Source organism: Peromyscus leucopus, chromosome 14, assembly GCF_004664715.2.
Source record: "Peromyscus leucopus breed LL Stock chromosome 14, UCI_PerLeu_2.1, whole genome shotgun sequence".
NCBI classification, from domain to species: Eukaryota; Metazoa; Chordata; class Mammalia; order Rodentia; family Cricetidae; genus Peromyscus; species Peromyscus leucopus.
The window spans coordinates 52,685,512-52,709,577 of record NC_051075.1 but is presented as its reverse complement, the minus strand read 5'-3'; the positions used below and the strand labels follow the sequence as shown (position 1 = coordinate 52,709,577).

The window sequence follows — 24,066 nt, the reverse complement described above, 5'->3', positions numbered from 1 at the left end:
GCCCGGCGCCCTGGAGCCCGGGCGGGGCGCGGGCGGGCCTTCGCTGGTTACTGGTCGCAAGTGGCCTGACCCGGCTCCTCCCTCGGTCCGCCGTGACAAGTTTATCTTGTGACTGCCCCAGCTGCGTTTTCCTTCCTAGATTGCGGAGCCGTCTTATCCACGATGCGTTTCCTGGCCGCCACGATCCTGCTGCTGGCGCTCGTCGGTGCCATCCAGGCCGAGCCCCTGCGCTTCCAGGACTGCGGTGAGCCCTGAGCCCACTCGAGGAGACCCGGGGGCTGGATTGGGGCGGGTTCGTAGAACGTGGAAGCTCAGCCGCGGACCCAGGGTGGAACGGGATGGGTTGAGTCCAAAGGTACCACCAGCCTTGATGAAACTTAACAACCCCTCCACCCCCCCTTCCCCGCACAACTTTGATTCTCCTTGCAACGCGTGTTTTGAGGTAATCTCTACACTCCCAAGGTGAACCTTGTGCTGAAGTTCTCTGAAGTTTGTTGGGTAGACATCAATCAAGCCGGCATGTAGTCGCAGGACTCGACGGGAAGACCGGAAGGTTGCGAATTCATGGCTAGCCTGGGCAGTGTAGTGGGACCATAAAACAATAGGGTCGACAGCAGGTCTGCATCCAGATTGAGGGGATGGGCAGAGTATTCCTTTTGATTTACTCCGTGTATCTTCTCTTGCCTTTCCCCTTTGTTCGTTTGAAGATTACTCGGTGTGTGGGGTGGGGTGGGGGGCGGTATAAGGCAGTCTCACATTGTAGCCCAGTTTGGCCAGCTAAGCTTTTTTTTTGTCTCCCTTTCTCTTGCTGACAAGACAGAAACCAGTTCTCATCATGTACAAAGTAGGGTTTCATTTGGGCTAATGAATTTCGTGATTCTTGATCTGTTGTCTCCCATAAAACTCGTATTTCGAGTGATATGACACCTAACTTCCTCCCAACGCTGCCACGGGACTCTGTTGAAAAAAAAAATACAACAGAGGGTAGAAATCTCGAGTTCATCCAGTCAAGGCTATGCAATTAATTGCTGGAGCAATTGGGGACGGGGTGGCGATTAGAGGTGGAAAGGTATAGAGATAAGTGAAAGACAAAAACTGATTTTGTAAAATACGTGAGCAGGAGGGAAAGAAACATGGAGATCACGGTGAATCATTGAATTAAAGAGTTATTAGGTCGGGTTGGAGAGATGGCTCAATGGTTAAGAGTGCCTACTGTTCCAGAAGACTAGAGTTCAATTCCCAGCATCCACATTGTGTGGCTCAGAACTGCCTATATCTCCAAATCCAGGGAGTCCAATGCCTCTGGTGCCAGCACTCAGAGGCACAGGCACACGTTCAGATAACCCTAATAGAGGCTGTGGGGGGTGGGGTAGGTTAAGTAAGCCTTCCTAAAGTCACACAGTTGAATGGGGAACCAAGTTAAGTATGCTTCTTTTAGTCAGTCTCCAGGCAATACTCAGTAACAACTCAATAAATACTTACTGAAAAAGTAGATGAGGGAATTCATACTTATTTCTAAGATGTCATCAAACCTGCTGTTCAGGCAAAAGCAAAGGTGGGCGTGTGGAACTGATTGATTGATTAATCAATCTAATTATTGATTAATAGGGACCGCTGCCTGGTCGGACTTCACAGATGCCATTCCACTAAAGTAGGAGGCCAGCTGAAAGTGGCTGTTTTCCCTCTGTTAAACTTCTTACATTCTTATTCTATTTTTAAGATGTGTGTGTTCGTGTGTACCCAAGCATGTGGCAGCCAGAGTACAACCCCTCAGGTATCGTCATCAGGAACACCATCTGCTTCTTTAGAGACATGGCCACCCACTTGTTCTGAGCCGGTGGCTCTCACTGGCCTGCGGCTCACCAATTAGTCTAGATTGGCTAGACAGGGAGCTCTGTGGTCCTCCATGTGTGAGCTGCCATGAGTGGCTTTTCTGTTTGTTTGTTGGAGACAGGGTTTCTCTGTAGCTCTGGCTGTCCTGGAACTTGTCCTGCAGACCAGGCTGACTCTGCTTCCCAAGTGCTGGGATTAAAAGCGTGTGCCTCCGCGACACAGCATTTTTCTGTCTGGAAATTGAACTCGGGTCTTCTGCTTGCAAGACAAGCACTTTATCCACGGAGATATTCCCTCCCACCTGCCCTTTGTCAGCCTTAGGACCAACACTCAGATGAAGGCACTGTATCAATTTTATTAACTCATTCTTCAACATCTGTTTCACAGGAAGGAAACCAGAGCACATAGACTGACTTGTCTAAAATCCTAGAGCGAACCAGGAGGTTGATTGATAAGTCTCTAACCTATTGGCCTTCAGTCATTTTGGCCTTCAGTATTTTTTTTTAATTTATTTATTTGTTTTATGTATGTGAGTGCTCTATCTGTACATTTTTATTCCAGAAGAGGGCATCAGATCCCACTATAGATGGTTGTGTACCTCCATGTGGTTACTGGGAATTAACTCAGGACCTCTGGAAGAGCAGTCAGTGCTCTTAACCCCTGAACCATCTCACCAGCCCATGTTGCAGTTGGTTTTTGTTTGTTTGAGACAGCTTTGTAGATTAGCCTAAACTCACAAAGACCTGTCTGCCTCTACATTAAGAAATGCTGGGATCAGCTGGGCAGTGGTGGCACACGCCTTTGATCCCAGCACTCGAGAGGCAGAGCCAGGTGGATCTCTGTGAGTTTGAGGCCAGCCTGGTCTACAGAGCGAGATCCAGGACAGGTACCAAAACTACACAGAGAAACCCTGTCTTGAGAAAACCAAAAAAGAACAAAAGAAATGCTGGGATCTAAGTCATGTACCACCATGCCTACTTTTTTTTTTTTTTTAAAGGCAGGTATATACCTCTGGGAAGAACTTGTTTTTCATATTTTATTTATTTATGTGTATGTGTGTAGGAGGACCCACACATGCACCTCATACATGTGAAGGTCAGAAGACAATGTGTAGGAATCGTATCTCCTCTTCCTCTGTGTGGGTTCCAGGAACTGAACTCAGGTTGTCAGCCTTGGTAGCAAGTACTTTTACCCAGATATAAAGAAATTAAAAGAAAAGGGAGTTCCCATGACAGATTTTAAATTAGGAAATACAAGGTAAAAATTTCAGCACCCCAATGAAAAGATTTGCATTCCATTCTGTGCCCACCTTCTCCTGGGGTGGAATTAACTCAAGTGAGACCTGGAAGCTAGTGAACTACTTACTTATGCAATATTTGCAGTGGGAACTGAGGGGTTTGTTCTATTGACGTTTGAAGTCCCGGAACCTCTTGTCGGGGGGCGGGGGAGGGGGAACCGCATGAAAGAACTGTAAGTATCCTTTCCTTTGATCCTGCGAGATCACCCGTAACCCAACTTTGAGGAAGCAGGTAGAGCTGGACACTGAAGCCTGGCCACAGGAGCACCGGATGTCCAACTTTATTTTTCCTGACCGCCAATCATGGGACGCAGTGAGAGGGCGCCAAGAGCGTGGACACTGTGCGAGCAAGCTGGGAGATAGGGACTGCCAAGTGTCACTTACAGACCCCCATCGATCGGGTTTGATGGTAGAGGGAACTTCAAGGGACCCTTCCAAGCTGAGGGCGAGCCCAGGTAGAGGAAGTCAAGCGCATTCACTTTGTCGTTTCATGTTCTCCGTGACCAGTTCTAAGCTAACCTGGAACTACATGGCAGGCCATGTAGCCGCAACTTTTGACCAGAGTCCATACTGTTGGCTGTAAACGTTACTTTTGTCCGTGAAGTGTATTAAAGGTGAGAAGCTTAGCTTTCATGCCAGAGGAGGCCTCGCTTCCTCACCCAGGAGCAGCTGTTTCAGTTCCTGGACTGAATCCAGAAATAATGATGATTATAGTCAATGATTTCAATGGTACGACTTGTTCCAGATCTGAGGAGATGTTGGCTCACTACCTTCAGGGTAACTTGCCTTGAGGCTACGCAGTAAGAAGTTGGCCTTAGACTCCAAACCCAGGTGACAGGCCTGAGTCTGCCCCCTCGGTTCCAGTAGCTGAAAAGTACCACCCCCCTGCCTTTCACAGGCTCTATTGTTTGCTCATTCTCTCCCGTTCTGCTGTCCAGTGGCGGGGGCTTGAATTACCTTGGCTTTTCTGACCATTATTTTTTAAACATAAGTAGTAGTATTTACAAGTATATTATTTCCAGCATCTGTGTAGCCCTTAGCCAAGTAATTTTACTAGAGAGGAAAAGAAATCTAGGGTGGAGTACTCGTAACTGGTAACTGGTACTGTTAGAGGAAGAGTGTGTAGGGTAAAAGCCTGGGCCCTGGCCGCCCCGACAAGCTAGGCTTGGCCACACATCTCAAATGCCAGTTAAAGAGACAAGTAAAGGCAGCCTGCGGTATGGCTCAGTGGTTTAGGGCACTTGGTTGCTCTTCCAGAGGATTCAGGTTCAGTTCCCAGCACTCTCCTGGTGACTCACAACCACCCATAACTCCAGTTCCAGGGGATCCAATGCCCTCTTCTGACCTACATGGGTACCATGTATAATATATACAAATGTGTAGGCAACACATTCACACACAAAAAAATAAATAAACTTAGCCAGGCAGTGGTGATGCACGCCTTTAGTCTCAGCCCTCAGGAGGCAGAGGCAGGCGGATCTCTTGAGTTTGAGGCTAGCCTGGTCTACAAAGTGCATTCCACGACAGCCAAAGCTACAGAGATAAACCTTGCCTATAAATAGTAAATAAATAGATCTTAAAAAATTTCTTTGAAAAGAGCAAGTAACATTGAAAAGCCTAGAAAGGAGATTATTCAGTGTGGCCATGTTGGAAAGAACATACAAAGGAACCACCCCTCAATCTTCGGGGTACTCTTAAGAGGTTCATATTGAAATCGAGGGCAAGAGATATGAATAATAAGGTAGTCAGCTCAGGTCTGTCCTGCAAAGGTGGTCTGACAAGTTGTCAGAACTGTGAAATCTCTTCCTGGGAAGCAGGTCTCTCTTCTGGCTGGTACCAACGTGTCACACCGCCCCTGGCCCAAGCCACTGGGGTCCCTTGTTGGAGTGGTCTGATAGCGCACTATCTCTTTCACATACCTTGTCTTCTACTAGAAGGGCTACTGCACCTGTTGGTGTAGCTGGTCTTGCTTCGTCTTGACTGGATGAATCAGCCCTGCTTGGGACCTAAGTTTGTTTTTTCTTTCTTTGTTTGAAGCAAGGCTGGCCTCAAACTTTCTCTCCCGCCTTAGCTGTCCAAGTGCTGCATGTACTGATCACCAACCTGGTCCCAGCCGGGCCCTGCGTGTGTTTGAAGCTGTAAGGGTCTTGACCTCTGGCTTCCTCCTCCTCTGCTTGCTTCTGGGAAAAGTCAAAGTTTAAAGACTTAGTTAGGATTGGAGATCCTGCCTGTTAGAGCCAGAGTACTTTATGACTATGAGTGAGCCTCCTAGATCCTGCCCTGGAGAACGTGACCAACAGGAAAGCAGAAGTACTATGGAGAACTTCAGCTTTAAGGGACGGTCCTCCCACTCTTGAGGGAACTGTTTCCTCTTTTCAGGACCATTCCTCTGTTGAGGACTGAGATGGTGGTTCCTCTTAAATTCTATAAGCCACTCACTCATAAGACAGTGGGTTTTAGGTACCACTGATTTAAAAAACCAAGTTTGGCTAACTAACCCAGACCACTAACACAACTCTTTCTTTCTTTCTTTCTTTCTTTCTTTCTTTCTTTCTTTCTTTTTTTCTTTTTTTTTTTTTTTTTTTTTTTTTTTTGGTTTTTGGTTTTTTTGAGACAGGGTTTCTTCTTGTAGCCTTGACTGTCCTAGAACTCAGTCTGTAGACCAGGCTGGCCTCACGCTTAGAGATCTGCCTGCCCCTGCCTCCCAAGTGCTGAGATTAAGTGTCTGCCCCTGACCTTCACACATGCATTGTGGCACATATGCATGTACACATACATATACAATAAATGAATTCTTTTTTATTTTAAAAAAAAAAGGAATTTAAGACAAGATATGAAGATCCCTGAGTTTGGTCCCCAAGTACCCCCACAAAAAAAGGGGTGGGGGGAGAAAGGGAAAAAGCAAGACAAGAATCTAGGAACCTTAGATTTTTGTTTGTTTGTTGTTTGCATTTATTTATTTATTTATTTATTTATTTATTTATTTATTTATTTATTGAGACAGGGTTTCTCTGTGTAGCCCTGGCTGTCCTGGAACTCAGAGAGATCCACCTGCTTCTGCCTCCCAAGTGCTGGGATTGAAAGTGTGGGCCACCATGCCTGACTTTTTTTAATACAGTGTTGTGTGAACACGGACTCACTATATTTCTTAATTAGATAAATTAGTATTCTCTTTGCTAAGAAATCAACTAGCTTTTCATTCAGTTTATAGGATTGATTTTAGCAATACCAAGATTCTCAACTTTTGCATCATTTTGTGTGTGAGTGTGTGTGTGTGTGTGTGTGTGTGTGTGTGTGTGTGTGTGTGTGTGTAAGAGAGAGAGGTGCGTGCATGATGTACATGCACATGTAGAGATGAGAAGAAGTCTCAGATGTGGGTCCTTGCCTTCTGCCTTGTTTGAAATAGGGTTTCTTCGCCCCTCTGCTGGCTGCATCCCACAGGCTAGCTGGCTGGAAAGGGCTCTCTACCTTTCTCTACCTCCATGCCTCTATAAGAACACTGGGATTGCAAATGCACACGACCATACCCAACTTTACGTAGGTTCTGAGGGTTCGAACTCAGGCCCTCACACTGTGCAGCAAGTGCTTCATTTTCCTTTTGAGCCTTCTCCCCAGCCCAAATTCTTGCCAGTCAGAAGAAAATCAAGGACCCCGAGAGAGGACCGCACTTCCCCATGAGGCACCGTCAGCCTCAGTGATGTATTTTCCTCCTGTTCAAATTCACTTTTCTTTTTTGGCAGGCTCTACGGTGGGAGTTGTAAAGGAGGTGAATGTGAGTCCGTGTCCCAGCCAGCCCTGTGAGCTCCACAAAGGCCAGTCCTACAGCGTCAATGTCACCTTCATTAGCGGTGAGTAAATGTGGTGACTTTACCTCCAATTCATGCCGAACCATAATAGAAATGGGAGCGTTGGAATGAGCATAGGAATGTAGGGGACCATGGCTTGGCTGTCAAGAATGTGTCAGCCTCCTCTCTGACTTGCACAAAGCTAGAATTCACTGTTTGCTGGACAGGACAGAATCTGGGTCCGTAACTCTCCATTACTCGTCCCATTCTGAAAGGAAACCGGGAGGACTGGATTGATAAAAGGAAGCATATTTAACTTACAGTTCTGGCTAGAAGTAGGGAGGGGAAAAAAAAAACCTGGAGTAGTTTCACAACGTATAAAAAGGATGTCGTAAAAGCCGGGAGCCGTGCCGACTTCAGCTGTGAGTCAGAACTGTGTGTGTGCCTCTCTGAAGCCAGGGTAGCAGTCTGCTGTCTCCAGCAGGAAACCCCCAGGGTCACAGCTGGGTCCTGAGACCCCCTTTCTCATCCTGGGCTCCTACTGTCTCCAGTGAAGCCCTGGAGACCTGACCGAGACAGCGAGAGGTGGAGAAAGGACAGACACCAATGCTAACATTCTGCATCATGTTCCTTCAAGCCAGGCTGCAGGGGAAGAATCACGAGCCCGGGAGCGGCCTCACATTATAGGAAATTCCAGGCTAGCCACGGCCACAGGGAGAGACCTCATCTCAGTGGTTCTCAACCTTCCTAATGCTGCGGCCCTTTAATACACTTCCTCATGTCGTGGTGACCCCACCACTACCTTAAAATCATTTTTGTTGCTGCTTCATAACAGTAATTTTGCTGCTGTTATGAACTGTAATAGCTGATATCCAGGATGTCTGATATGTAACCCCTGTGAAAGGGTTGTTTGACCCACAAAAGGGGTTGAGACCCACAGGTTGAGAACTGCTGCCTTATCTCCAAGAGAAGAAAGGGTGTGTGTGAAATGGCTCCCTGGGTATGCACTTGTCACCAGGCTGGATACTTCAGTTCAGTCCCTAGAACCACACGGTCAAAGGAGAAAACTAATTCCTACAAGTGCATTGTTCCATACTACACACACGCACGCACACACACACGCATATACACACACTTTAAAGGCAGAGGTTATGCACCAGATAGAGATGGCTCAGGAGTTAAGAGAGCTTGCTGCTCTTGAAGACCTAAGTTGGATTCCCAGTACCCACGTGGCAGCTCACAACCGCCTGGAACTCCAGCTCCAGGCCATCCAGTGCCCCTCCTCGGGCTTGCACAGGCACCCACACATCTGTGCGCGTACACACACATAAGCCTAAATGAAAAGAAAATTTTAAAAAGTGTAACGAATCTAGACAAGTGTGAAATGCTTCTCCTGGACAGAGCAGCTGTCTTCAACGCTTCCTTTGTCTCCTCTTCCATGAACTACCCAGAACCCAGAGTCCTCAGCACTGCTTGCTTCAAAGCTCAGAGAATGAGCTCTCTGCTTGCTTTCTTAATCCTCCCTTCCCCTCTGCTTGTTTGTTGAAAAAAAAAAAAAAAAAAAATAGAAGGCGGGGAGATGGCTCAGTTGGGTAAGAGCACTTATTGCACAAACTTGAGGACCTGAGTTCAGATCCCAGCACCCACATAAAACGCTGGGTGTGGCCACACACATGCCTGTAAGTCCAGTGCTGTGAGTCCACAGAGGCTGGAGGATGGCGGGGAGTGGGGGCCCTTGCTGGCCACCAGCCTAGCTCCAGTTTAGTGAGTGTCTTAGGGTTTCTTTTGCTGAAAGGAAACACTGTGACCAAGAAGCAAGTTGGGGTGGAAAGGGTTAACTCAGCTTACACTTCCATCAGTGAAGGAAGTCAGGACAGGAACTCAAACAGGGCAGGAACCTGGAGGCAGGCGCTGATGCAGAGGCCCTGGAGGGATGCTGCTTACTGGCTTGTTTAGCCTACTTTCTTACAGAACCCAGGACCACCAGCCCAGGGATGGCACCACCCACAGTGGGCTGGGCGCTCTGCCATCAATCACTAAGAAATGCCCTACAGCTAGATCTTATGGAGACATGTTCTCAACTGAGGTTCCCCCCTTTCAGATGACTCTAGTTTGTGTGTCAAGTTGACACAAGACCAGCCAGCACAGTGAGAGACTTTATCTCAGAGTACTCACTCCTTTGAGAAGTGAGAGTAAGAGGGCAGAAGTCAGGGTGTCCTCCTCTGGTCTCCTGCGTATGCACCTGTGGATACACACAGCATTGTAATCGAAAGCCGGTGTCCAACATACACACACACACACACACACACACACACACAGCCTTGTAAGTGAAAGCCGTGTCCACCCCACACAGAAAGAATGAAACAGCCACGTGTAGTAGTTGATGCCTATAGTCACAACACTATAGAGGAAGAAGCAAGAGAATTCAAAGCTGGCCTGGACTAAATAGCAATATCCTTTCTGTGAGTTCGAGGCCAGCCTGGTCTGTAGAGTGAGTTCAAGGATAGCCAGGGCTACACAGAGAAACCCTGTCTTGAAAAACAAAAAAAAAAAAAAAAAAAAAAAAAAAAAAAAAAAAATTTTTTTTTCTTTTTTTCAAAGGCAGGGTCTGACATGTAGCCTTCATTGGCCTAGAACTCACTATGTAGACCAGGCCAGCCTTAAACTAACAGAGATACCCCTGCTTCTTCCTCCCTAGCGCTGGGATTAAAGGCAGGAGCCACCGTGCCCTACTTAAATTTTTTTTTTTTAATTGAGGGCTGGGGAGATGGCTCAGTCAGTAGCATGCTTGCCATACAAACACACAGACCTCAGATGGATCTTCAGAAGTCATGTAAAATGCCAGGAATGGTTGTCCTGGCAACAGGCTCACAGCCCCACAATGGGAAGATGGAAACAGGTAGATCCCCGAGGCTCACTGGCAGCCAACCTGGCCAAATCGGTAAGTTCTGGGCCAGTAAGAAGAAAGTCTCAAAAAACAAGGCACACAGCATCTTGAGGCAACCTCAGGCGTGTGTTCACACACAAACACTCGCACATGTTTTTACACAAAAGGTTTTAGGACCGCTTTCTGTTGAGTCTGAGTGCTGCGGGCCACAGGAATCTATCATAAGAACTCAGCTGGTGATGGCCAAGTCACTACCTGGAGGGATCAAGGGACTCCTCCAGAGGAAGCCAAAGTCCAAGGAGCTTTTGGTGTTACTTGGCTTGTTATATATATATATCAGCTGTCTTCTGTTAATCTGAAGACATTCTGAAAATCATGTGTGCCTTCATAGTTTTTCCAATTGACTTTTCCCTAAGAAGTGCTAACAGTGTGGACTGATCACTCTCTGGACATACACATTCCAGGTATTTGGAGAACAGCCTCAGGAAAGGCTTTCTCTGGAATCAGATATCACCCTTGGCCACTTTCAAGGACTAGCAATAATAACAGTCCACATGCAGGTCTCCTGACTTAAGGTAAATTCCACAAGGAGACTCCGCCTAGGTCAGGTGGACATTAAGTAATAGCTTTACACAATTTACCTCAAACCCTCCTTTCTTACAGCCTTACTAACTTTATAGAACTCTAACTCCTTACCTAACCACTTCTAGGAATATTTAGATAACTTCCTGCACTGACAGCTATGCACAGCCAGAACCCCAGTTCAAGCTTCCCTGTAATTATCATCATTGGCAGCATCCGGCCAGGTCCATCCCCAGATGGAGGAAAGTACCTTATCAGAGATATCTCTGTACTCTCTAAGAACAGACTTAAGCATCCGGGCTACCTGTTTGAGAAGGCCTGACAGATGTGCCAATTAAGCTTTATTTCCTCCTTTCCCAAAACTTCCCTCTAGTTCCAGATCTCCCTTTAACTATCACCAGAGGCATCTAGCTGTACACAGGTTGCCTAGTGACTGAGCACACTTTCCCCCACCCTGCAGAAAAACGGCAGATAGCTTGGACAGATAGGAGCCACAGGAAAAAAAGAAGACAGTTTTATTTTCTCCCATTGACCTAGCAACTTATAGATTCTTAACATTTTCTATCAATCATGTTTAAGACTATAGTGGAGCACATAAGATTCCCTCTTCTTAGGTATTACCCAAATTTAGCCTTTAGTTAATTCATTAGTCACTTCCCCTTTGGGTTGCAAATGATAATTAATAATTACTGCCCCTCTATATGATTCTTATCACCCCTCCTTTTGACCCTGGAAGCCTGACAATCACTGCCTGAGGAAACTCTTACCTGCCTTTATGACCACACAGGAATTCAGGCCGGGTGACCTGGGTGGAGGGGAGGATTGTGATTGTTTGGGTATATAACTGTAAAGCTAGAGACAGATGGTGAATCTCCATGTGCTGAGATTCTGATTTCCCGAAAATAGTCCTCGCCGTTAGTAGCTCTCTCTCCTGAGCCCCTGGGATGTGTAATATTAAGCTGGTCCCTCTAATATTATACAAGAGCTGAGGAAGCATGGCTGGAGGCTGTCCTTTCTCTGACAGCATGTCTTAGAAAGGGTCTCTTAGCCGGCTTTAACGATGCACAGGCTTTAATCCCAGCACTCAGGAGGCAGAGGCAAGAGAATCTACAGAGGCCAGCCTCCTCTACATAGTGAGTTCCAGGATAACCAGAGCTATGTAAAGAAACCCTATCTTAAAAATTTTAAAAAAAATTTTTAAAAAGTAAAAGTTTGCTAAGGAGCCCCAACCGCTGCAGAAGCTCTGTTTCCTAGTTCTGAGTTTCGGTTCAATTGATGAGCGTCTGAGGGGCCATCTTGAGCAATAGAGAACACGGGCCAAACACCAAGCACTCTAGGTCTCTGTAGTCACCACTACACCGTGGTGGAGGAGGTCGGTACGGCCATGACTGCAGGACCACAGAAAGTGTGTGGAACCAAAGAGCTGTGAGAGGAGAGTATCCTGAAAGACCAGGTCCCACCCACCCGTGAGAAAGATCTTCGTTGATGCCGAAGAAGACACCGCCGAGCATCCCCTCCGAGGCTGCAGTGAGTGACATCATGACAGGCAAGGGGGAAAAGAGGGGCTTTGTTTTGTCACCTTTAACAACCGTGACTGGATAAGACGGCCATTCAGAACCCCATCCTGTGAACACCCACAGCTGTGAAGTAGGAAAAACCCTGTGGGAGCAAGAAGTGGCTGGCGCTTCATCCAGCCGAAGAAGGCAGGCAGTTCTGGGGACTTCCGGTGTGGTCGTGAGGTGGTGTTAGTGGCGATGACAGTTTTAGGTATGGAGGAAACTTCAGTGGCCACGGTGGCTCCAGTGGTGGCGGTATATGTGATGGCAGGGGAGAGCTCTGATGGATTTGGTAAGAATGGAAGCCACTTTGGCGGTGGTGGACGTTGTGATTTTGGCAGTTCCCACAATCTGTCTTCAGATGGGGGATCTATGACGGGAGGAGACCTGGGAGGCCGCAGCGCTGGCTCCTGTAGTGGTAAATGTACTTAGCTAAACCACAAAACCAAGCTGGCGATGCCGGTTCCACAGTAGCGATCTGTGGCAGAAGGTTCTAGTTACTGCCGGGAAACAAAGCTTAGCAGGAGGGGAGAGCCGTGGGAGTGATGGGGAGCCACAGGTACAACAGGTAGGAACTCAGCAGGTGCAGTGGCAGGCAGGGCCCGCGCCCGAGAAGACAAGCTGTAGACATTTCTCGTGTGTCTGGGCCGTGTCTGTGACTAATTGTGGAACAGGTCATTTTCATTTCTGTTCTGTGGGAAGTGTTCCTGTGATGGGACTTTGTGGGCTTTTGTTTGTTTGTTTGTTTTTGTTTTTGTTTGTTTGTTGTTTTATAATTGTTGTTTTGTCTTTGGTTTTTTTAGTTTTTACTTTTAGATTTATGCATATAAGGTTTCTGCAGCATGTATGTATGTACGCATGTGCAAGTCTGGTGCTCACCGAAGTCAGGAGCATGTGTTGGATCCCCTAGAGTTGGAGTTATGGATGGTGGTAAGCTACCATGTAGGTGCTGAGAATCGAACCTGGGTCGTCCAGAAGAGTATCTAGTGTTCTTACCTGACAGACTTACTCTCCAGTCCCCTCTGCCCTTGTGGAGGGTTTTTAATGTACACTTTTCTTCAACTGTTTTGTTGATCATGAAAAGTAATAGTCTGATCAAGATGCTGACTAAATGCTTTTTAAAAAAATAAAATTAAGGGGCTGGAGAGATGGCTCAGCGATTAAAAGCACTGGCTGCTCTTCCAGAGGACCCGGGTTCAATTCCCAGCACCCACATGGCAGCTCACAACTGTCTATAACTCCAATTCCAGGGATCTGGTGTCTTCATTTAGATGTTAATGCAGGCAAAACCAATGCACATGAAAATAAAAATAAATTAAAAAAAATAAAATTACGAGCTCATGAGATGACTTAGCAGCTAAAGGTGCCTGTTGCCAAGCCTCAGCCTGGAGTTGAACCCCAGAATCCACACAGTGGAAGGGGAAAGCTGACTCCTGAGAGTTGTCCTCTGACCTCTACACCTATGCTGTGACATGTCCACACCCTTCCTCCACTAACTACATGGATTTTAGGCTTTTTTAAAAATGGCTATTTAAAAATTAAAAGAATGAAATACAGCCAGTACCCTGGATCTCCAAAGTGCTACAACAGCGTATAACATTACTGGAGGTTTTGGGGTACAGATCTGGGCCCTGGCAGCCTGACAGGGGAGGCCCAGCCTCGTCCTTGGTATTCTAATTAAAAAGACAGGTACGAGTGAAATACAGAGAAAGGGAACTTACTGAGTGTGGTCACGCTGGGAAGAGGAACTAATCAAGAGGCTGAGTGAGCCCTTCGCGGTTACTGGTGCTGTCGAGGTGGGTTAGGTTCAGATAGAAGGCAAGAGGTGCGCATTCCTGGTCAAGGTGTCGTACATCATTAGCTCAGCTCCTGGCCTGTCTCCAAGTTATCAGAACCCTGTGACCTTGCATGGCGAATTCCTTCTTTTGCGGGAAGGATTCCAGGGGGAGTTCCAATTCCTGATAGTCGGAGGGATGAGCACAGTGGCCTCTTTAGAGTCTCTTCACTCCTGCCTGAGAACTGTAATAACTCATTGCCCTGATCTGATAACAATTTTATCCCTCCTGCTTATCTTCAGTGTAGAAGCTAGAGGGGACCAAGAAATGACGGGCTCTTTTAATCTTACACAGTATCTAAAGGATTACCTGTCACTGCCGAGCTAGCCTGTGACATTTAAAACACACAGTGCACACCGACAGAAGTCAGTGGTCCTGGTAGGTAAGGTTATTTGTCCGGGTAGCCTGATTCCCTTGATGGGGAGCACGCTCCTTCCCCCCTGTGCACCAGGGCCAGGTGCTGCAGGTGACCCATGAAGATGGAGACACCAGAAGGAAGAGACTCTCATCTGCTGCAGTAGCCATCCAGCACTTGAGAATATTTGATGGCTTGACTTAGAATTTGCAGATACACGATCCTTCACCGCTCTTGCTCTCTGTCGTCTTCCTAGGCACTCAGTCTGAGAACAGCTCCGCCTCGGTGTACGGCATCCTGGCGGGGCTCCCAGTCTTCTTCCCCATTCCTGAGCCTGACGGCTGTAAGTGTGGGATCAGCTGCCCCATCCAGAAAGACAAGGTCTACAACTACCTGAATAAACTGCCAGTGAAGAGTGAATACCCCTCTGTGAGTGACCCTTGATCAAACCGGAGGCCCCGGGGCTGGGTCAGACGTGGGGGGGGGGGGGGGGGGGGGGGGGGGGGGGGGGGGGGGGGGGGGGGGGGGGGGGCCTCGGAGTCGGAGTAAGAAGCAGGAACTGGGGCAAAGGGCCTGTCATTCCTGGTGAAGCTGAAAAGGCCTGAGGGACCCAGGGATGCCCTTTTTATAGACCGGATCCCCAGGAGCTCCCTGTGGAGTGGTGTTATTGTTTCTGGCTTGTAAGTGAAGAATTGTAAGCCTCTGATGTTAGTACTACAGACAGAGTCCAAGTCTGCTTTACCAAGAAGTCCTGGTGCTTAGATTTAGAGGCAGGGCTCCTAAGTCCAAAGCCTGCGCAGGGTTAAACAATTTTAGCCAGCTAGCAAATAGTAAAAGGTCTAAGTTTTCTTGACGGCGTCTTCAGGGTCCTGGTTTCTCCATGCTCTTGACAAAAGAGCGGGAACCCTTAGGGCCACAGTGGCATCTCCTTGGAGTGATGTTCCCTCCGCCCACAGCCTTGCTCTATACCTACTTCCTGTTCCACAGGCAGTGCTGGGGTGGTGCCCTCAGGTAGGAATCATGAGAAAAATGGACTACGGAAAGCAATTGCTCTTTTCCCATAAATAAAGAGCTACTTTATGGTTTTGTTCTGGAATTGTTTGTGTTGAGACAAACAGGCAATCCTCCTGCCTCCCAAGGGCTGGAACTATAGGCATGTGTCACCCATCTGAGCAGGAGTTTTGTTTTTGTTTTTGTTTTTTAAGGAAGCCAAGTAGAATCCAGGTGCGATCTTTTCTAGAAAAGGGTAACAAGTAACAGACATTCTAAGAAAACTACCAGCAGTCTATGTTTAGGCAGTGGTTCTCAATATAAGGGTCGTGACCCCTTTGGGGTTAAACAGCCCATTCACAGGGGTCGCCCAAGACCATTGGAAAACACAGCATTTACATTACAATTCACAACAGTAGCAAAATTACAGTTATGAAGTAGCAATGAAAATAATTTTATGGCTGGGGGGTCACCACGACATGAGGAACTGTGTTAAAGGGTCACAGCGTTAGGAAGGTGAGAACCACTGGTTTAAGGGTTGTTGGAGACGGTAAAGATTTGTAGATGGCTAGCTAGTTCACAATCTCAGTTAGCGTGCCGAGTATCTGTCAGAGCTCGACCCATAGTAGGTACTCTGCATTTAGTTTGACAAACAGCTCAAGCTGTTAGTTTACACACCAAGTTAAACAGCAGCGTATACAAGTTCTGGAAACAAAGTCAAGACAGTTGCAGTGACAAACAGTGGTAGAACCTAATGACAGGCAGAATGTCTGCACGCGGAAGTAGTCACCGTTAGAGAGGAATCGAGATAAAGATGGAGGAAGTAAATCAAGTGCTTTTTCCCCTTAAATAAAGAACTACTTTATTAGAATTAGAAGTGGGTGGCCAGAGAGATCTCTCAGCAGTTAGGAGTACTTGCTGCTCTTCTAAGTACCCAAGTTCTTTCCCAGGGGCTGGATGACTCGGCTCATGGCTCCAGTTCTGGGGGTGCCAGCGCCCTCTTCTGGTCTCCTAGGGCACTGCATGCACGTGGTGCTCAAGTACTATCAGACAAAACTCACTACTGGTCCTTGTGGCTTGTTAAACCTTTAAGAAAAAAAAGGTGTGTTGGTGCACACCTTTGATCCCAGCACTCAGCAGGCCGAGACAGGGGGATCTCTGAGTTCAAGGCCAGCCAGGGTTACATAGCGAGACCTGTCTTTAAAAAAATTACAAAATTAGAATGAACAATGGCTCAACACTTAGAAGGCTTAGGCAGGAGGATTGCTATGGGTTGAAGGCCAGCCTAGACATCTAGTGAGTTCCCGAGTTCCAGGCTGCCTGGGATGCAGAAGTGAGACTGTCTCAGGAACGGTCACAACCCCACAGCTCATGGTTGGAATGGAGCGAGTCACAGTCGAGATCTCAGATGAGATCTAGAATCCACAATCAGCTTAGGATAAGAGCTGTGCCTGCTCTTGTGTACTCCAGGCAGTTGAAAAGCTGAGGCAGCGTTGACGTGTGTTCAAAACAACCTGGGCTATACAGTGAGTTCCAGGCCCATCTGGGAGGGGTGAGGCCAATGGGGTGGGGGTGGGGAGGGCAGTTCAAGGAAGTTAACTTAAACTCTGATGCTACACACAGTGGTTGTCCTTTAAATTATCCAGGTACACATGCCTTTGGACCAGTGGTTCTCACCTTCCTAAGGCTGCAACCCTTTTAATACAGTTCCTCATGTTGTGGTGACCCCCAACCATAAAATTATTTTCATTGCTACTTCATAACTTGAATTTTGCTATCACAACGTAAATATCTGTTTTCCCATGGTCATAGATGACCCCTGTGAAAGGGTCGCTTGACCCTCCACCCCAAAGGTCACAGCCCACAGGCTGAGAACCACTGCTTTGGACCATCCTTTGTGCTTTGGCATTTTTATTTCTAGCTAACAAGAAAGTCTGTTTACACTGAAGAATCTAAGGGCTTTTATTTTCTGTTTTCACCGTTCAAGGGGAAAAGCCTATAGAAGTTTGAAAAATAAGTGAGAAGCTATTTAAGTTTTGTTGTTGTTGTTGTTTGCTTTTTTTTTTTTTTTTTTTTTTTTTTTTCTCAAGACAGGGTTTCTTTGTGTAGCTTTGCGCCTTTCCTGGAACTCACTTGGTAGACCAGGCTGGCCTTGAACTCACAAAGATCCGCCTGCCTCTGCCTCCTGAGTGCTGAGATTTAAAGGCGTACATCACCACCGCCACCACCATCTGGCTTAAATGTAAAACTGTTATTTTTGAAGGCTCTGTTTACATGCCTGTGGTCTCGGAGGGAAGTCAGTAGTGCACACTTGTAACCTCAGCGCTCAGGAGGCAGAAACAGGAGGGCCAGAAGTTTGAGGCCAGCCTGAGCTACAGAGCAAGTCCTAGTCAGCTAAAGCTGTGTAACAAAAACTCTGTTTCAACAAATGGAGGGCGGGAAGAAAAAAGGAAAGAAGAGAAGAGTTTTAGAACTACATTTGATAACCAGGTCTGGTGGTCCACCTAAAATCCCAGGATTCAGGGGGCTGAAGTCGGGGGATTACTACAAATTTAGGGCCACACTACATAGTAAGTTCAAAGCTAATCTGGGTTAGCTATGAAGACTATATCTTTAAAAAAAAGAAAAAGAAAAAGAAGGGGGCTGAAGAGATGGCTCAGTGGTGTAAAGCACAAGTTCAATTCCCAGCACCCACACGGCAGCTCACACCTGTCTGTAACAGTTCCAGTTCCAGGGCATCCAACACCTTCACACAGACATACATGCAGGCAAAACACCAGTGCACATAATATTAAAAATAAACAAATTATTTTTATTAAAAAGAGAAAAAGAAAACTTAAAGGAGGAGCTAGAGAGATGGCTCAGTGGTTAAGAGCACTAGCTGCTCCTGCAGAGGACCCGGGTTCAATTCCTATCACCAAGAGGGCAGCTCACAACCATATGTGATTCCAGTACCAGGAATACAAGTAATGTACATACATACATTCCGGCAAACGTTCATACACATAAAACAAAATCTAGAAGAATAATTTAAACAGAAAAGAAGAGGAGAGAGGGAAGAAATATTACACTTGAAAAATTACATTGACAAACTGGACTAAGTTGGATGACATCATTGGTATAACTTGGTTCACTCTTCAGAGTTAAGGCCACAGATAGTGGCCATATCCTAATCGGGCTTCATGATGATATGACTTAAAAAGAAAGAATTCGGATTGACGGTGATAAATCGGGTCCCGGTTTCATTTTTCCCACTTCCTTTTCTTGTTCCAGATAAAGCTCGTGGTGAAATGGGAACTTCAGGATGACAAAAAGCAAAAGCTCTTCTGCTGGGAGATCCCGGTGGCGATCACAGGCTAAACTCTGTGACACCCCGAGTCTGTGGGGGTGAGGGCCGTGGCTGCAGGGAGGGGAAGACACAGAAGAGAAATCAGACCTGAAATTGAACCCGTGCGGAAGATGAACAGAATTCCAAGACTGCTGTTTGATGCCTCTCGACCTCCAAAAACGTATCTGCGACCCTACTCTTGAGAGCTCAAGCTCTTGCCCCCCCGATTGCCTTTGTTGAGGCCGCAGGAGGGAGAGGCAGACTGGAGTAGCGTAGAGTAGTCTCCATGGCTGTTTGCTGTTGGATCAAAGTCGGTAGGGACGGGAGGAGGTGGCTTAGGGATGTCAGATGACTTGACCAGGGCTATGGATCCACTGTGAAGGATGGCCTCCAAGAGACTCCCCTCTAGCTGGGGGTATGACCTCTACAGGTTCCTGCTCTCTTAAGTGCCTCCTGAGTCCCGTGCACCTGGCCAGTCCGTCTACTGAGTCTCCATAGTGCCCTCAGCCCCGACGCTTCAGCAATAGTGGCCAAACTCTCCAGTGTCCACACACTGGCCGAGAGGTGTTCTGCAGCAGAAACTGAGCTCTGATTAGCTGCTTCTCTGTGGTCAGCTCTTGGTTCTTGTTCTTTAGAAATCTTCATTAAAGATGACGCTTGGTTGCAGCGGCTTGGTTTGTCTTGGTTTTTAAACGGTATTAACTTGCACCCTCTCTCTGCACCGGAGATTGAGCCTTCCGACAAATACTAACTTGCCGTTCTTGGATTTGTGTTCAGGCTGTGGTCGCCGGCTTCTTCCAGACAGGTCCACAGCAGGTAGGCAGCCAGTGGAAACCGCCCTTTTCCTCATTCCCTCTCTCCCCAGCAAGACCTTATCCATAGAAAGTGACCTTGTTCTGCTCCACTGCACACAATCCTGCACCACTAAGCACGCTTTAAGCGGCAAACTCCCCCTAGCGAATAGCAATGCCTGAAGAGGAGCGGAGGGGCGTGGTGACGGGGACACTGTCTGCCCTAATAGGGAAGCCTAGAAATGGAGGCAGGAGGGTTGTGAGTTTCAAGCCAGTCTGAGCAGCATACTGAGATCCTGTTCAAATAAAGAAACAGGCCTAGCCCACACAAGGCAGGAGGGTCATAAGCTCCAGACAAGCCTGAACTGTGTACTTGACCCCTCATCCCACCCCTACCCCCACCTCCCCCCCTCAGAAAAAAATCCAGGCGTGGTGGTTCATACCCATAATCTCAGCACGAAAAGGCAGAGGCAGGAGGATTGCTGCAGGTTTTGAGACCAACCCCATCTACATAATGAGTTCAAGGCCAGCCTGGGCTAAATGAGACCCAATCGCAGAGATAGAGAAGAAACATCATAGCAGGTAATAGTTCATTGAGTAAATCTTGAAGTGACCAGTCTGGTCGTGGGTCTCAGTTTGCTGTATGGAATCCATGTACTCTTTTAATTTTTGAGACAAAGTCTGGTGTAGCTCAGGCTGGCCTTGAACTTGCGATGTATCAGAGAACCCTGACTTTCTGATCTCCCTGCTTCTGCCTCCTAAGTGCTGGGATGCAGGTGTGCACCCCCATGCATAAAATCCCAACAGCGCTAGGTCCTCGACTTTCCTCGCCTGTGAGTTTCCCAGGCAAGCCACCAGGGGGCAGCAATGGGTCAGTAATGAAGTTACTGACGGCAAGCAATTCACCCACTGTACTGATGTCTTTTGTGTATCCTTTCACACTGAGCCCACCCACCCTGGCTTCCCGTGTAGCTGCTATGTGAGTCAGAATCATGTGAACCCCAAAAGCAGCTACCTGCTGAGGTCATTACTTCCAACTGCCTGTAGTTAAGTTTTGGCTCTGCCGATTAATGAGCTATGGATGTGAGCTTGAGTGATTTCATCTCTCTGTGCTTCAGTCTGATTTTCCTCATTCATTGGCCAGGGTCAGTGCTAGTGCAGTGGGTATGAAGTGAAACGAGACATGGGAACACTGCCATGAGTAAGGGCATGTACTCTGTCCATGTGAGCCTCTGTGCTAGCCTGATTTTGGTCCTGAAATAGGAAAATCGGGAGGTTCAGTCTGATGGGTGGTAATGTGTCCTCAGAAAAATAAAGCTATCCTCTTTGGGGGGGAATGGGGGGGTTAGGGGGAGAGCTTGCTGAGGGGCCAGGGGAAAGAGAAATATAGTTCTGTGTTTGCTGACTCCCTGTTCCCAAAATATTCTTGCCTTTTTAGCTCCATAGAAGCTAACAGCTCCCAACCCCAAATTTCATACTCCTCTGCCCTCATGCGAAAAAATTAGAAGAAAAAAAAAAAAAAAAAAAAAAAAAAGCTCTGTTAGTGCATGTCCTTGTGTCCTCCATAATCGGAGCAGGAGGGGACCCAACAGCTTAGGACTGTTTGCCAACCAGCCGTTGGGAAGCCTGCTGGAGCCTGCAGTTCTGAGATAGGTAGGGTTCCTATGGGAGGATTAGTTTGAAAGGTCATCTCTACAGAAAGTTCACCGTCATTAACACAGAAGCACTGAATCCTAGGGATACAAAGGGCTCTACACTTTCCAATGCCAGCCTCCGACTTCCTGAGAAATTCTTCTTACATCAGTGGTTTTCAGCCTTCCTAAGGCTGCAACCCTTTAATACAGTTCATCAAGTTGTGGTGACCCCCCCAAAAAAAACCATAAAATTATTTTTGTTGCTACTCTGCAACTGTAATTTTGTTACTATTATGAATCATACTGTAAATCTGATAGGCAGGATACTGATACGTGACCCCCAAAGGGGTCGAGACCCAGGGGTTGAGAACCACTGCCTTACCAAGGCAGGTAAATCTCAGGACTCCAGTTGTTACAGTCTGATCTTCATACTAATAAAAACAAACAAGGTTAGACTATCTTCAAATCCTGTGGGCTTGATTTTGAAATCATGTGCTGTGTGTGTGTGTGTGTGTGTGTGTGTGTGTGCACGCGCGCGTGCGTGCGTGCGTGCGTGCGTGCGTGCGTGCATGCATGCGCGAGCATGTCTGTTTTAAGAAACAGTGAGGGCTGGGGATATGGCTTACTGCGTAAAATGCTTGCTGAACAAGTGTGAGGATCTCACCTTTGACCCCCAGGACCCACTTAAAAAGCTAGAAGGAGGGCAGGAGGACGTGGCAGCTCAGTGGTTAGTGCACTGGCTGCTCTTCTAGAGGCCTGGGGTTTCAGTTGCCAGCACCCACAAGGCCGCTCACAGCTCTAACTCCAGTTCCAGGGGCTCTGACTCCCTCTTCAGGCATTGCACACACATGGTGCATGGACTTACCATACCGGCAACACACACACACACACACACACACACACACACACACACAGAGCTAAAATAAGAATGAGGGGGAAAGACTACTTTGAAAAACATGCTGGCGATAATCCCAGCATGCCTCTGCCAGCTAGCCTGCTGTACGCGGTGGCAGACGAGATCTGTCTCAAACTTGGACTGACATCCAAGGTTGTCATGTCCACACAAGGACAATGGCATGCTGATGTCCTCACCAAATAATAGTGAGTAATGATCCAAGCCTGGCACATGCCCAGAGTCCTAGCATTAGGCAGTAGAGGTTAGAGGATAAGAAGGTTAAGGTCGGGGTTGGGGATTTAGCTCAGTGGTAGAGCGCTTGCCTAGCAAGCGCAAGGCCCTGGGTTCGGTCCTCAGCTCTGACAAAAAAAAAAAAAAAAAAAAAAAAAGGTTAAGGTCATCCTTGACTACATAGCAAGTTCAAGGCCAGCCTGGGCTACATGGGATCCTGTCTCAGGAAGGTAGGTAGGAAAGAAAGGAGAAAATATGATAATGATCCACAGAGGCGATAAAGCAGAAAGGTCCCTGAGAACGCCCCAGGCATGGGAACCGATGTGACGTGGGTGAGGTCAGCTAAGAAACGATGATCTTGGATTACCATTTTCTTTAGAGAATCCGAGAACAGTGCCTCCACAATGGGTTGGTTTGGCAACAAAGTTGTGGTTTGGCAACAAAGTTGGGGTACCTAAGAGCAACCCTGGAGTGGAGCTGTGTATCAAAAAGTCAGTAGAGTGAGCACGATTTCAAACAAATGCTTTCCCGGCAGCCCTCTGAGGGGAGACAGAAGCAGGAATAGAGATTAGTGTGTGCCTTGCTGAAAGGCTGAGACACTCAGGTGTGTGTGTGTGTGTGTGTGTGTGTTGGAAATGCGGATGGATACTGATGTGTGATTCAAGGTAGAGAGTGCCTGTGGTTTCCCCAAATATTGGCTAAAAGTCTTGAGAGGAGTTGAGTCATTCGGGGTGGTTGTATCTTTCCTCTCCAGAGAATCCCTGGGCCTGACCCTCCGCTTGGGTAAGCTGAATCCGATTCACTTACAGTTGTCAGTTGACTAGCAACTAGATGGTCTGAGTGTTGGTTGCCATAGAAACAGCTAAAAGGCCCATTGCCATAGGAACCTACCATGTTCTCCAGACCAGGGATTTGGTTGCTGAAAAGACCTAGAGGAACCGAGGAGCTGAGTCGGGTGAGTGAGGGTCCCACCAGAGGATGAGTGATGTGTGCGAGAGCCTGGCCAGCTCCTCCAGTGTCCCACACCTGTCTCCCCGCTGCCCTCAGTGGTCACAGAGCACAGTGCTTGTCCCGTGGGCAGTAAGGGCACAGATTTAGAGCAGGCTTGTCTCGCCAGCACTACCAACCTCCCCTCCAGGAGCTCTGAGAGGGTAAATCTTGCTCTCTCTGGTGGGCCCTTCTCTGCAAACCGTATGTCCCAGATAAACAGCCAGCAGGTGAAGGGATCAGCTTAACTCTGCCTGCCAGCGGGTCAGGCCACTGAGGGACTTGGCAGGCAAAATGGATGGCTGCTGGCCTTGAACGTGGCAGACACTGGCTGTCCCGGATCAAAAAGCAGCAGGGCAGGCCAGTGGCAGCGGTCTGTTCTCAGCGTGAGAGAAATGTGCCGCTCCGTTCTCTGCACCCCGTGCACCCCGCCTCTGCCAGGTGGATCAAAGTATAAAAGCCACGATTTGATGGGGCTCCTCGATGTATCTGAGCAATGGTCACAAGATTCTTGTGTTTCGACAGGTGGTGGCGGCACATGCCTTTAATCCCAGGCAGAGGCAGGCAGATCTCTGTGAGTTCGAGGTCAGCCTGGTCTACAGAGTGAATTCCAGGATAGCCAGGACTGCTTCACAGAGAAACCCTGTCTCAAAAAACCACCACCACCACCAAAAAAAAAAAAAAAAAAGATTCTTGTGTTTCACAATCAAGAGAAGAGAAGAGACTCTCAAGTCACTGGCAAGGGAGAACAAAGAGGAAACTTCTTAGTGGCTACGTCATTAGCCGCCGTCCCTATAACTGTAGAGACTAGAGGAATTCAACTAGGTCACCTCCAGGTCTCTGAGCATGAACTGCCGACGTCTATGGTTCACTGGGCCTTTGAGCATGGCGGACAGACTGACATGGCTCATTTACCTGTGAGGGTGAGAAAAACCTCAGGAATCCAGAGACGCTTGGGACTGAGACTAAGGCCGAGAAGACATTTGACTGACGGGCCACCTCCCAGATGTTTGGTTTAGGGAACTTTCCTCTCCTTCTTCAGGACTCTGAGGTGTGTGGTGCTCTTTCGCCCAACCTGGC

At 47.7% G+C, this 24,066-nt stretch overlaps 1 protein-coding gene across 1 annotated transcript; it reads left to right on the top strand.

Annotated features, from left to right (window-relative positions):
- Positions 1-14: 14 nt before the first annotated feature.
- Npc2 (NPC intracellular cholesterol transporter 2) lies at positions 15-19,115 on the top strand. Its single transcript, XM_028876700.2, has 4 exons — positions 15-244; positions 6,871-6,978; positions 14,387-14,559; positions 18,394-19,115. The coding sequence occupies exons 1-4, from the start codon at positions 163-165 to the stop codon at positions 18,478-18,480; spliced, it is 450 nt and encodes a 149-aa protein (XP_028732533.1). The 5' UTR covers positions 15-162; the 3' UTR covers positions 18,481-19,115.
- The last annotated feature ends 4,951 nt before the right edge of the window (positions 19,116-24,066 follow it).